The sequence below is a fragment of the Scyliorhinus canicula genome, chromosome 6 (assembly GCF_902713615.1).
Source record: "Scyliorhinus canicula chromosome 6, sScyCan1.1, whole genome shotgun sequence".
Classification (NCBI taxonomy): Eukaryota; Metazoa; Chordata; class Chondrichthyes; order Carcharhiniformes; family Scyliorhinidae; genus Scyliorhinus; species Scyliorhinus canicula.
The window spans coordinates 125,390,650-125,404,246 of NC_052151.1; the positions used below are offsets into that span (position 1 = coordinate 125,390,650).

General features: G+C 44.7%; 1 protein-coding gene across 13 annotated transcripts in view; it reads left to right on the forward strand.

Annotated features, from left to right (window-relative positions):
* Window positions 1-13,597, forward strand: part of dtnba (dystrobrevin, beta a) — a 705,977-nt gene that overhangs the window by 495,105 nt on the left and 197,275 nt on the right. For 11 of the 13 annotated variants that reach the window (XR_005460995.1, XR_005460994.1, XM_038800081.1 and 8 more), the window contains one exon: window positions 2,273-2,362. The exons of the other annotated variants lie outside the window; for them this stretch is intronic. Coding sequence is in view for 9 of the 11 variants with exons in the window: in XM_038800081.1 (XP_038656009.1) it covers window positions 2,273-2,362 (90 nt within the window). In the remaining 2 variants the exon portion in view is untranslated. The remainder of the gene's footprint in view (window positions 1-2,272; window positions 2,363-13,597) is intronic. 13 annotated transcript variants of the gene reach the window in all.

Sequence of the window (13,597 nt, forward strand, 5' to 3'; positions counted from 1 at the left end):
GGAGCACCACCTTGTTTGTCTAACTGAGGTTGGATAACTCCGAGACACTGACAAATCAACCTAAGGTCACCTACTGTGTGTAACTTAGCCCTGGTAAATATATTTATGGACTCATTTAGAGAATCTTAAAAGTACTCCTTTTTAAAAAAAAAAGGTGTTGATTTTTGCTCACTACTGTATACACTCCTGAACACTACACTTGAGGAAGGAAATAGTAACTTTGGAAAGAGTGCAGTGTAGATCGATCAGAAAGCAGCAATGGCTTTGAAGGTTAAATTAATGTCCATATTCCATGGGATATAGAAGGTTAAGGGTAATTTAAGGTGCTTTGCATTTTGGAAAAAATGCACAATGTGATCAAGATATTTTCTTTCTGCAAGTGTGAGAATTGAGGACAAGGGATCATAACTTTAAAATCAGAATCAAGCCATTCTGGGGAGAAGTGAGGAAACGCACATTCACACAAAGATTGATCAAGAGTCTGGAACTCTCCTACAAAATTGTGAGATTGATAGATTTTCCCTGCACAAGAGTATTAAGGGATATGTAGCTAAGGCTGGTAGATGGAATTAACAGATCAGTCCTGATTTTTCTGACTGGCAGAAGAGGCTCAATTTTGCTGAATGACCTACTCATGTTCCTATGTTCCACATTGGCAACTCCTGATGAAAGCCATACATTGCAGTAATTGCTTTACCATATTTTAAAGTGTAGAGAAAATGCATATTCCTCAATATTAATTGAACAATTTCTGACCCTGCATGCCATTTAGAAACAGCCGTAAAAGTACTAAATCACCTATAGAATCATAGAATTTACAGTGCAGAAGGAGGCCATTTGGCCCATAGAGTCTGCACCGGCCCTTGGAAAAGGCACCCTACTTAAACCCACGCCTCCACCCTATCCCCGTAACCCAGTAACCCTACCTAACCTTTTGGACACTAAGGCACAATTTGGACAATTTAGCACAACCAGTCTACCCAATCTGCACCTCCCTGGATCGTGGGAGGAAACTGGAGCACCCGGAGGATACCCATACAGACAAGGGGAGAAAGTGCAAACTCCATATAGATAGCCACCCGAGGCCAGAACCGAACCTGGGACCGTGGTGCCGTGAGGCAGCAGCGCCAGCCACTGCACCACCGTGATAAATCATTGTTAGAGTTGTGTGTGGCCTATGTATGTTGTCCCTTTTCTGCAACATAGCATAACAATAAAATCGTAGTTAGTCAGTTAGTACATAATGTTCCATTATGTCTATGCCTCCTCTTTGAAAGAGCTAATAACTAGAATATTATAATTCAGTCTTCCAATATATCCCATAATACTTCATTCACGTAACATTCTGTACCCATATTATGCTTTACCATTAACTCAATTCAAACACTACAACATTAAGCAGATTTGAATTTGACTTCTAGCCAAAAGTGCAAGACTGGTTAACACCAACTGACTTACAATGTTAGTAGTGACTAAGAACAGTTAGTAATATGTGCATATGCATCTTTTGATCTTGACTGAACAGTGCGGAACAACTATTAAAGAGAGATTTCTTGAGTGAGTTGTCACATCTCTTGCAACTCAATAATACATTGATGATCTTATAGCTGCATGCACTTCCAGCTGTCAGTTTTTCCACTTATAAATTCCAATGATGTGTTTTATATTAGAAAATATCTAGCTCAGTTTGTTAATTGCACCCTCCTGCTCAGGCAAATGGTGCAGAATTACCACTGGTGGGATGGTAGAATTAGGAGGGGACAGGTGGTGTGCATGGGCAGCTTCCATCTTAGACATAATAATTTGTAATGCACTTGTAAAATAGGAGCAGAATGCATGCATTTTAAAATGGAGCCTAAATTGAGACATAAAGCACTTTATAAAAGGCTTTGTTCCAGTTCTGTGGAAAACTATGCGCATTCAGTATCCAGTGCTGCCTGATATCAGCCTATGTCAAAATGCCTGCAATCAATTTGATAAATATCTGCTGGGAAAACAGCCTATTTCAACTTTAAAATTGGAGGAGCTAGATAATGGAGCCATTTAACCCTGTTTTAATAAGTTCACCTATGTCATGGATGCCCAAGCACAGACTTGGTATACTGATATAGGCAAAAGCTGAAGATTTTTAATCTTTTGTTGATTAGAACTCTCGTAATACTTTTGATTTATTTTATTGCAATGTTTTATTATTCTAGAATGTGAATCATGTATGCTTTTATTTTATTTCTTCAGTTCTACTTTTTACTTTATTTACCTCCATTGTCACTAGGTTACAGTACGGCCTGGACACGGCCAATCGGCTGGCTGATGAGCACGATCTGATAGCAGTCTATGTGAGCCGATTGCAGAATGGCACACGGTTAGTGTTTGTTGAGTTCCACGTACTGGGAAATAAGTCTCTGAAATGTTTTTAAACATTACCTGTGCAATCCTCTTGGAATGACTGGAATGCCACATTCAGGGTGGGGTGGCATGGGAGGATGAGAAAAGCAATCTGATTTCCCTTGTGCCTGCAAATTCTGGGATTATTGCATTCCTGATTAAGAATCGGTGGTGTGCTAGCTCCCTTGATAAATGCTTCATATGACAGAGGAAGTAAGGATTCATAGGAATGCTTCACTCTTATTTTTTTTGTACATAACTAAGGTGCTACTAGGAAATGTTAATCAGGACAAGTGTCTCTCTGAGTTGAGGCAGGTAGTTGCTAAGGCTCGCAAGGCTTTGCTTTTTGAGTGCATTGCTCCAGAATGCATGTCTTGGTCACTTGCAACGGCTTATTGATCAGTTCTGTGATGTTCTATGTAGGAGCCGTAAAATTATCCGTCACCCAACAAGATGTTCATAAATGATTCTTTTTTCTTATTTTATACTCTCAAAATGACACACTCTGCAATATGATGTTTAGACTTCCTAAGTGTATTTTGAGTCCGGTACATTGGCACTTAGTCTTTCCGGCATCAGTAAATGGGCATCGGTGCTTGTTCTATCTCGGCACTCCATCTTATTATTTTGTGTGCAATACAGTGCTAGAGAATAATAATGTGTGTGTTACAGAAAGGTTCTCAGGACTGGTTGATTAAGTAACTTATTTGCCATTTTTGAAGCTTTTATGTAAGAGTGGACTAAGTTTAAATAATGTTCAGTCCTTCAGACATAAGGAAAGCAGTATGAGCAAACTTAGTCAAAGCACATTTCATTTCCTTCAGTAAAACTTTCACTTTATAACTTTTTAAAAATCTCTTTGCAGTTTTCCATTTTTGAATTCAAACAAAGCTTTTAGTGGTGTCGCACTGCATGTTCAGCATGTCCTCCTCTCTATATGAGAACCAGAAGTGATGCTGAATTTTTAAAAACAAAATTTCCAATAAAGGGGCAATTTAGCGTGGCCAGTCCACCTACCCTGCACGTCTTTGGGTTGTGGGGGTGAGACCCACGCAGACACGGGGAGAATGTGCAAATTCCACATGGACTGTGACCCAGGGCCAGTATCAAACCCAGGTCTTTGGCGCCGTGAGGCAACAGTGCTAACCACTTTCTACCGTGCTACCCATGATGCTAAATCTTTATTACTCTGGATCCGGTTACTCTGGGCTGGCACAGTGGTTAGCAGTGCTTCTTTGCAGCGCCAGCAACCTGGGTTCAATTCTGGTCTTTGGTGACTGTGTGGAGTTTGTACACTCTCCCCATGTGTGGGTGGGTTTCCTCCAGGTGCTCCAGTTTTCTCCCACAGTTCAAAGATGTGCAGCTTAGGTGGATTGTCCATGATTTAAAAAATTGCTCTTTAGTGTCCAAGGATGTGCAGGTTAAATGGGGTTTCAGCGATGGGAGGGGGGAATGGACCTGGCTAGGGTGCTCTTTCAGAGGGTTGGCGCAGACTCGATTGGCCAAATGGCCTCTTTCTGCACTGTAGAAATTCTATGATCAGTGGTTCAATTGAGAGTTTCATTGAACATCATTCATAGGGTTTGTAGAAAATGATGTTTTGGTTTTATGTCAAACATGGGGGATTCTGCACTTGCACAGGAGAACAGACGTTTCAGCATGTGCAGATTGTTCATATCCAGATATTCATGTTTCAGCCAATTGGGGGCGCAGAAAAGGACTTTTGGTGGCATGTAGGCCAGTTTGACTTCATGATGAGTGTTAACCTCTGGCTCCAGTTGTTAAATTGGAGACAGCACACTATTACTACAGTACCTTGACTATGGATTAAAGGTGCATTAACTTTGTTCGGGAGCATGATAGACACAAAGAGTTTCATTCACATTGAAGTGGGGCTGGTTAGCTCACTGGGCTAAATCGGTGGCTTTTAAAGCAGACCAGGCCAGCAGCACGGTTCAATTCCCGTACCAGCCTCCCCGGAGAGGTGCCGGAATGTGGTGACTAGGGGCTTTTCACAGTAACTTCATTGAAGCCTACTCTTGACAATAAGCAATTTAAGGGGCTGGTTTAGCTCACTGGGCTAAATGGCTGGCTTTTAAAGCAGACCAAGCAGGCCAGCAGCACGTTTTGATTCCCGTACCAGCCTCCCCGGACAGGCGCCGGAATGTGGCGACTAGGGGCTTTATTGAACAGTAACTTTATTGAAGCCTACTCGTGACAATAAGCGATTTTCATTTCATTTTTCATTTCATGCTGCTACAGTATTTTAGCTCCACTACAGCAATCAACATATCAAACAAGAATGATGAACTGTACAACCAATGAAGTGGAATATAAATCAGAACAGTGGGAAGTAAGCTTCATGGCACTCGGGTTAGATAATGTTTTGAGTACTCTGAATATCAGACTGATCCTTAGTGAATTGGAGGTCTGATATGGATGATACACAGGAGAAATTTTGACTTTCTATCCAAGGAATGGTGATCATGCAGAGACTATGGTTATGGACATGGAAGGAATAAACCTGGAATATTACATTGTAATGAATTGCAAAAATAAAACAAAGGGGCATAGGTTCAAACTAGTAAATGACAATTTTAGGGTTAATATCAAAGTTTTGTTCACACAAAGTTTAATTTATGTGTAGAATAGCATGTTGGCTACAAGAACTCTGCAATTATTTCAGAATAAGTGGATCTGACAGTGAATGGTGGATGTTACTTTTCTTCTAGCCTGTTGGTCAACAAAGAGAGCAGAAGTCAATCTTTACTCCGTTTTAGATTTATTCACAAAGTGAGACACTACAAATGTATATAGTTCCCAACTCGACAACCCAGCACCAGTGTCAATATGTATGTCATGATATATCTGCACAAGTATTGCCAATGAATGTCCTCACCTGCAGACACTTAACTACAACTGATTCAAATAATATTTTCGCTTTTCAACTGCAACACATTCTGGAAGGGGAGGGCAAACCGACAGATATCATGGTACATAATAGTATCAACGTTATAGACAGAAAATGGGATGAAGTCCGGCAAGCAGAATTTAGGGATTAAGGAAGTAGATTAAAAAACAGGACCCAGAAGTTAGTAATCTCTGGATTACTTCCTGTGCCACATGCCAGTGAGTATAGAAATAGAAGGTTAGTCCAGATAAATGTGTGGCTGGAGAGATAGTACAGGAGGGAGGGCTTTAGATTTCAGGGACATTGGCATCGCTTTTGGGGACGGTCGGATCTGTACAAAGCGTACAAGTTGCACCTGAACCAAAATGGGACCAACATCCTTGCAGTGAGGTTTGCTGGTCTGTTGAGGGGGAGTTAAAACTAAATTGGCAGCAGGGTAGGATCTTGAGAGAAGGTTCAACAATGGGAAATTCACAGACAAATTAGAAGAGACAGCAAGTGAGTCAGGATGGCATAGAAGTTATAGGCCAGTTAAGTCGCAAAGGAACTTGGCAAGGTTGGATGGTATTTATTTTAATGCAAGGAGTCTGGTCAACAAGGCAGATGAGTTAATGTCACAAATTAAAACATGAGGTATAATGTCACTGCTGTCACTGAGACATGGTTTAGAGATGGGCAGGATTGGCAGCTCAATATTCCAGGATACAGGATCTTCAGGGAAGGAGGTAAAAAAGGAGGGGATGTCACAATTTTGATCAGGGAATCAATTACAGCAGTAAGAAGGAGCAACATCTTAGAAAGCTCTTCAAATGAAGCCATATGGGTAGAATGTAAAAACCAAAAAGGTGCGATAACATTGCTGGGAATGTTCCCAAGGCCCCCTAAAATGGAAGCAGATAGAATCATAGAATCAGTGGGTCAGCAGTGCTAACCACTGTGCCGCCCCACGGATATGTAGGTAAATTTCAGTGAAATGCAAAAGTAATAGAGCCGTGACAGTGGGGGATTTCAAATTTCAGTGAAATGCAAAAATAATAGGGGTGTGACAGTGGGGAATTTCAACTTCCCCAAAATTAATTGGGGTAGTCATGGAGTGAAAAGTTTAGAGAATTCTTAAAATGTATTTAGCACAACTTTTTAAGCCAGTATATAGAAGGCCCAACAAGAGGGAGAGTGGTGCCGGACTTAATTTTAGATAACAAAGCTGAGCAAGTGCTTGAGGAATCAGTGGGGGAGCATTTTATTTTGCAGCCAGTGATCCTAATTCTCTTAGGTTCAGGATTGTTGTGAAAAAAGACAAGTATGGGCCTGAAATTAAACATCTAAATTGGGGGAAGGCCAATTTTACTCAGATCAGGTATGATTTAGTTAGAGTGGACTGGGGGCAGACACTTCTAGGTAAATATGTGACAGAACAGTGGGATGCATTCAAGAAGGAAAAGGGCAGAGCTCGGGGCCAGTATGTTCCAATAAACAAAAAGGGTGGGACCAACAAATCCAGTGAACCCTGGATAGCGAGGGATATGCAGCATTGGACAGAAGAGAAAAAAGGGAGGCTGATGGCAGATATCAAGGGCTCAAAACAGAAGCCCTACAGGAGTATAGAATGTACAAGAGGGAACTTAAAAAGGAAATTAGGAGAGCAAAAAGGGGATATGAAAGTACACTGGCAGGTAAAATAAAGGAAAATCCTAAGTTGTTTTATAAGTACATTAAGGGTAAAAGGATAACTAGGGAAAGAGTAGGGCCCATTCAGGATCATGGTGGTAATTTGTATGGGGAACCGGAGGACATAGGTTGGGTTCTAAATAATACTTTGGGTTGGTGATCATGAGTGAGAGGGACAATATGGGTATAGAAATCAGTGATCTGGCAGGTTTAAAAGTAAATACATCTTCAAGATTGGATGAAATGTATCATAAGCTGCTAAATGAGGAAAGGGAGGAAGTAGCAGGGGTGCTAGCAATAATTTTCAATTCCTCTCTGGCTACAGTGGAGGAGCCGGAGGAGGACTGAAGGACAGCAAATTTTGGTACGATTATTCAAGAGGCGATGAATGGATAAACCAGGAAACAGGCCAGTCAGCCTAACCTCAGTGCTGGCAAAACTACTGGAAGAAATTCTGAGAGACAGAATGATTCTGCATTTGGAGAGGCAGGGATTAATCAAGAGCAGTCAGCATGGTTTTGTTCAGGGGAGGTCATGGCTGACCAATTTGATTGAATTTTTCGAAGAAGTGACCAGGCATATAGATGAGGGTAATGCATTTGATGTTCAAATGCATTCAAATTGGACTTCAAATGCCTTCAAATACTTGGTCTTCAGCAAGGCTTTTGATAAGGTCCCACATGGGAAGGTAAGTGAAGATAAGAACTCATGGGATCCAAGGAAATTTAGAAACTTGGATCCAGAATTGTCTAGTGGCAGTAAGCAGAGGGTGATGGCTGAGGTGTATTTTCCTGACAAGAAGCTGCAGTGTCCAGTGGGTTCCTGCAGGGATCAGTATTGGGGCCCTTGATGTTGGTGGTTTATATAAATGATTTAAGTTTGAATTTAGGAATACTGATTAGTAAATTTGCAAATGATACGAAAATTGGTGGAATGGTAAATAGTGAGGAAGATAGCCTTAGATTACTGGAGGATACTGGCCAGATGAATGAAATGAAATGAAATGAAAATCACTTATTGTCACGAGTAGGCTTCAATTAAGTTACTGTGAAAAGCCCCTAGTCGCCACATTCCGGCGCCTCTCCAGGGAGGCTGGTGTTGCTGGCCTGCTCAATCTGCTTTAAAAGCCAGCGATTTAGCCGAGTGAGCTAAACCAGCCTAAAGTCAGATCTCCCCTCCATCCACAGGCTTTTGGATAAATTCCCTCATGGCCTGAAAGCATTCTGGTATATCTCCCTACTAAAGTATGGTGACTAGAACTGCATATGATATTCTAACCAGAGTTTTCTAAAGGTCCAGCATAACCTCTCCGCATTTGTACGATGTGCTGATCAGTGGCAAATAGAATTCAACCCAATAAGTATGAGGTGATGCACTTGTCAGGACAAACAAGGAAAGGGAATACATGATGAGCCGCAGGACCCTGAAAAGCACTGAGAATCAGAGGACATTGGCGTGCATATACACCAGTCCCTTAAGGTAGCAGGGCAGGTGGATAAAGTGGTTAAAAAGGCATATGTTGACTTCCAGTGGTGACCATGGAGTGAGTGGTCGCATATTTAGTGGATTTTGTTGGTCCTTCCCACTCCCCCCAAATGGGGGGGCCATTATGAGGGCGAAAGATGTGAGAGTTGTCCAGGGAAGGAAACACACCTCTGGTGCATGGATTAGAGGAAGAAGAGTACTCCGAGAAAGAGAGAACAACTGGAGCAGGGTAATTTTCATGGTGCACACAGGTCAAGCTGGCAGAGGGCAGGGGGGCAGCACTGCCCACCCAGTCATCGACGGAGTATCTGGTGGAGTTTTTAAACAATAAGTTCCAGCAGCAGAGGAAGAAGGCCTCGGAGGATCTGGCTAAGGTGGTGAAGCTGCTCAGGGTAGCGATTGAGAAAGTGGGGCAGAGGCTGGAGGCTCAGGCTTGGCGATACAGAAGGTAGAGGAGGCGGTGGGGAAACATGAGGAACAAATGGCCTCACTGGCTGCGGAGTTGGGGATGGTGGTGGACAGCAGAACTGGTTGAGAGAGAAGTTGGAGGATCTGGAGAATCGCTCCAGGCAACAGAATCTAAGGATAGTGAGGATACCTGAGAGTATCGAGGGAGCGTATACCGCCGGGTCTGTGGCAAGGATGCTGGAGCAGTTGATGGGGGAGGGGGCCTTTGATCAGCCCTCAAGGTGGATCAGGTGCATAGGGCGCTGAGGAAACCGCAAGTAGGGGAGCCGCTGAGGGCGATGGTGGTGCAGTTGCACCACCATCCTTGGACAAGGAAAAGATTTTGCAGTGGGCGAGACAGATCAGGAGGTGGACCTGGGAAGGGAGTGAGTTGTGGATCTCCTAGGACCTGAGTGCGGAGTTGGTGAAGAGGAGAGCCAGGTTCAACTGCGTAAAGGTTGCCCTCTTCAAGAATGGACTGAGGTTTGGGGTTCCATACCCTGCCCGCCTGTGGGTGACTCATCAGAAGCAAGAGTTTTATTTTGACTTGCTGGAGAAGGCGACGGACTTTATGAACGACCATGGACTGGGAGGAATGCGAGGACACTGAACTTCGCAGAGGAGCTTTGTGTGTATGGTAAAATGTCTCAGGTGGGTATTTTGGGGTGGGTTTTGACAGGGGAACGGCGATGGTGAGTGTGTTTTTCATTCTTTTTTGTTTGTTGGTGGCTGGAGGGGGTGGATTGGAGGGGGATGGGGAGGTTAGAGGCCTCGGACAGGAGTCACCTTGCTAGCTGAGCGAGCTAGTTAATGTAAGTGACGTGGGAGTTGCCAGGAGAATGGCGAAGGGGGGAGAAATGGGGTTTGTGGGTTGGTCCAAGCAGGGGTATGACTGATCGGCAGGGGGAGGGGGCTGGAAGCCCTTCGAGTAGGCTGGTCATGTGGAATGTGCAAGGGTTGAATGGGCCGGTTAAACGGTCACATGTGTTCACGCATCTGAGGAGTCAGAAGGCGGACGTTGTGTTTCTGCAGGAGATGCACCTGAAGTTGGGGATCAGACGAGGCTGAGGAAGGGATGGGTGGAGCAGGTGTTTCCCTCTGGGCTGGATATGAAGACGAGGGGATGGCGGTGTTGGTCAATAAGATGGTGGCGCTTGAGTCAGAGAGCCCCCGAGGGGGGAAGAGCAGATGAGGCGCTTCCTGGATGGGTGAAGTTTCTCAAGGTGGAAGAGGGGTGGATTCAGGGCCTGGAGGCTGTGATTGGGCTGCGGGAGGTGATGGATGGCATGGAGGTGATGCAGGCCGGCAAGGCCCTGCATCTGGATGGGTTCCCAGTGGAATTTTATAAGACGTTTGGCGCGCAGGTGGGGCCACTGCTTGTGAGGGCATCAAATGAGGTGAGGGAGAGGGGGGGAACTCTGCCCTACTTTGTCACAGGCTTCTATCTCCCTGATTCTTAAAAAGGATAAGGACTAGAAGCAGTGTGGGGCATACTGACCGATGGGGGGGGGGGGGGGAGATTCGGGTTCAGACAGGCGTTTGTGGATTATAAGAACATAAGAACTAGGAGCAGGAGTAGGCCATCTGGCCCCTCGAGCCTGCTCCGCCATTCAATTAGATCATAGCTGATCTTTTGTGGACTCAGCTCCACTTTCCGGCCCGAACACCATAACCCTTAATCCCTTTATTCTTCAAAAAACTATCTATCTTTACCTTAAAAACATGTAATGAAGGAGCCTCAACTGCTTCACTGGGCAAGGAATTCCATAGATTCACAACCCTTTGGGTGAAGAAGTTCCTCCTAAACTCAGTCCTAAATCTACTTCCCCTTATTTTGAGGCTATGCCCCCTAGTTCTGCTGTCACCCGCCAGTGGAAACAACCTGCCCGCATCTATCCTATCTATTCCCTTCATAATTTTAAATGTTTCTGTAAGATCCCCCCTCATCCTTCTAAATTCCAACGAGTACAGTCCCAGTCTACTCAACCTCTCCTCATAATCCAACCCCTTCAGATCTGGGATTAACCTAGTGAATCTCCTCTGCACACCCTCCAGCGCCAGTACGTCCTTTCTCAAGTAAGGAGACCAAAACTGAACACAATACTCCAGGTGTGGCCGCACTAACACCTTATACAATTGCAACATAACCTCCCTAGTCTTAAACTCCATCCCTCTAGCAATGAAGGACAACATGCCATTTGCCTTCTTAATCACCTGTTGCACTTGTAAACCAACCTTCTGTGACTCATGCACTAGCACACCCAAGTCTCTCTGAACAGCGGCATGCTTTAATATTTTATTGTTTAAATAATAATCCCGTTTGCTGTTATTCCTACCAAAATGGATAACCTCACATTTGTCAACATTGTATTCCATCTGCCAGACCCGAGCCCATTCACTTAACCTATCCAAATCCCTCTGCAGACTTCCAGTATCCTCTGCACTTTTCGCTTTACCACTCATCTTAGTGTCATCTGCAAACTTGGACACATTGCCCTTGGTCCCCAACTCCAAATCATCAATGTAAATTGTGAACAATTGTGGGCCCAACACGGATCCCTGAGGGACACCACTAGCTACTGATTGCCAACCAGAGAAACACTCTGGATTATGTCCAGTAGCTGTGTAAAGTGGCGAGTGTGCAGATGAATTGAGTGAGTTTAGGGTACTTTGGGCTACGGTGTGGAATGAGCATATGAATTAGACTTTGTATGAACAAAATGGGGGAGGGGGGGGGATGGAGTCAAGCATAAAGGTTTGCTGTACGCAGATGATCTGTTTTTATATATTTTGGCCCCATTGGATTATGGGGATTTTAGGGGAATTTGTCCAGTTTTCGGGAAGTAAATTGAATATGGGAAAGAGTGAGGTGTTTCCAATCAATGCTGGGGGCCAGGAATGGAGGTATGGGGCATTGCCATTCAGGGTGGTAGGGATAAGCAATAGGTACCTTGGTACCCAGGTGGCACGGAGCTGGGCCCAGGTGAATAGGTTGAACTTGGCCCGATTGGTAAAGCGGATGAAGACGGATTTTAGGAGGTGAGATGTTTTGCTGTTGCCGCTGGCAGGGTGGGTGCAGACACTAAAAATGATGGTGCTGCCTAGGTTTCTGTTCGTGTTTCAGAACCTTCCTATAGTTATTTTTCAGGAAAGTTAATTAGTCGATTTCGGGGTTTATTTGAGAGGGGAAGACCGCACGGGTGGGTGCTGCGGGCTTTTCTGGAATGGAGCGAGGGAGGGTGTGATGCTGGCATTGCCGAATTTGATAAATTATCATTAGGCTGCAGACATTGCAATGGTGAGGAAATGGACCATGGAGGACAGGTCAGTTTGGAGACGGGTGGAGGCGGTATCATGTAGGGGAACGAGCTTGAGGGATTTGTTCGCGTCGGCCCAATATTCCTTTAGTCCAGTGGTGGTGGCAGCTTTGAGGCAGTGGGGGAAGTTTAGACAGCACTTTGGGTTAGAGGGTATGGCTTTGTGGGTACCTATTTGTGATAACCATAGGTTTGTGCCAGCGAGATTGGATGTGAGGTTCTGGAGATAGCGGAAAGCGGGGGTGGAGTATTTCAGGGACTTCTTTATAGGGGGCATATTTGTAGGGCTGGAGGAGTTGGAGAAATTGTTTGAGTTGCCGAAGTGTTTAGGTACCTGCAGGTTAGGGATTTTGTGATGAGAGAGGTGCCATCTTTCCCAGGGTTGCTGCCACCGGTGCTGCAAGATAAGCTTCTATTGGAGGTCAGAATAGAGGAGGGGAAGCTGTTGGATATTTACAAGGAACTGATGAAGTGGGAGGGCGCCAGGTGGAGGATGTTAATTGCAAATGGGAGAATGAGTTGGGAGAGGAGGTGGGACCGGGATGTGGGCTGAGGCTTTGCGGAGGGTGACTGTATCCTTGTCATGTGCGAGGTTAAAGTGGGGGTGAGGGTGTCCCTGAGTCCGGAGGTGGCGGTATTTGGTGTGTCGGAAGACCTGGGAGTATGGGAGGGAGGGGGCTGGGGGCGGAGGAGATGGAAGAGAGGCCGATGTATTGGCCTTTGCCTCCCTGATAGCCCGGAGACGGATTTTGTTGTGTTATATTAGAGGGCCTCGGAGCCACCAAAGGCAAGGTGTGGGTGAGCAATCTAGCAGGCTTCCTGCGGATGGAGAAGATCAAGTTCGCTCTGCAGGGGTCGGTAGAAGGGTTCACTCGGAACTGGAAACGGTTCATCGATTTCTTCAAGGAAGATTGAGGAGTCAGCAACTGTGGGGGAAGGGGGGTTCGCTTTCTGGGGGGTAAAGAGGTTAAAATGGGGAAGGTGGGACTTGGTTGAAGGTCACTGCCAGGATGGCTGGAAGGTTGGGCTTGTTTGTTGGGTTGATGTGATGTTCTTTTGATGCATGTACAGTTGTTCTTTTGATATTTTGCATATTTATCTTTTGTTGAAAAGCCTTGAATAAAAATATTTTTTTAAAAAAGAAGGCATATAGTGAAGGCGTGTATGCCTTTTTATGTAAGGCATGTATGCCTTTTTATGTAAGGCATGGAGATTAAGAGCAGGGAGATTATCCTGGAACTGTATGCAACTTTGGTTAGGCCACAGCTAGAATAATGCGTGCAGTCCTGAAACCCACATTGTAGGAGGGATGTGATAGCAATGGAAAGGGTGCAGAGTAGATTTACTAGGATTTTGCCTGGGCTGGAGAGTTTTAGTTATGGAG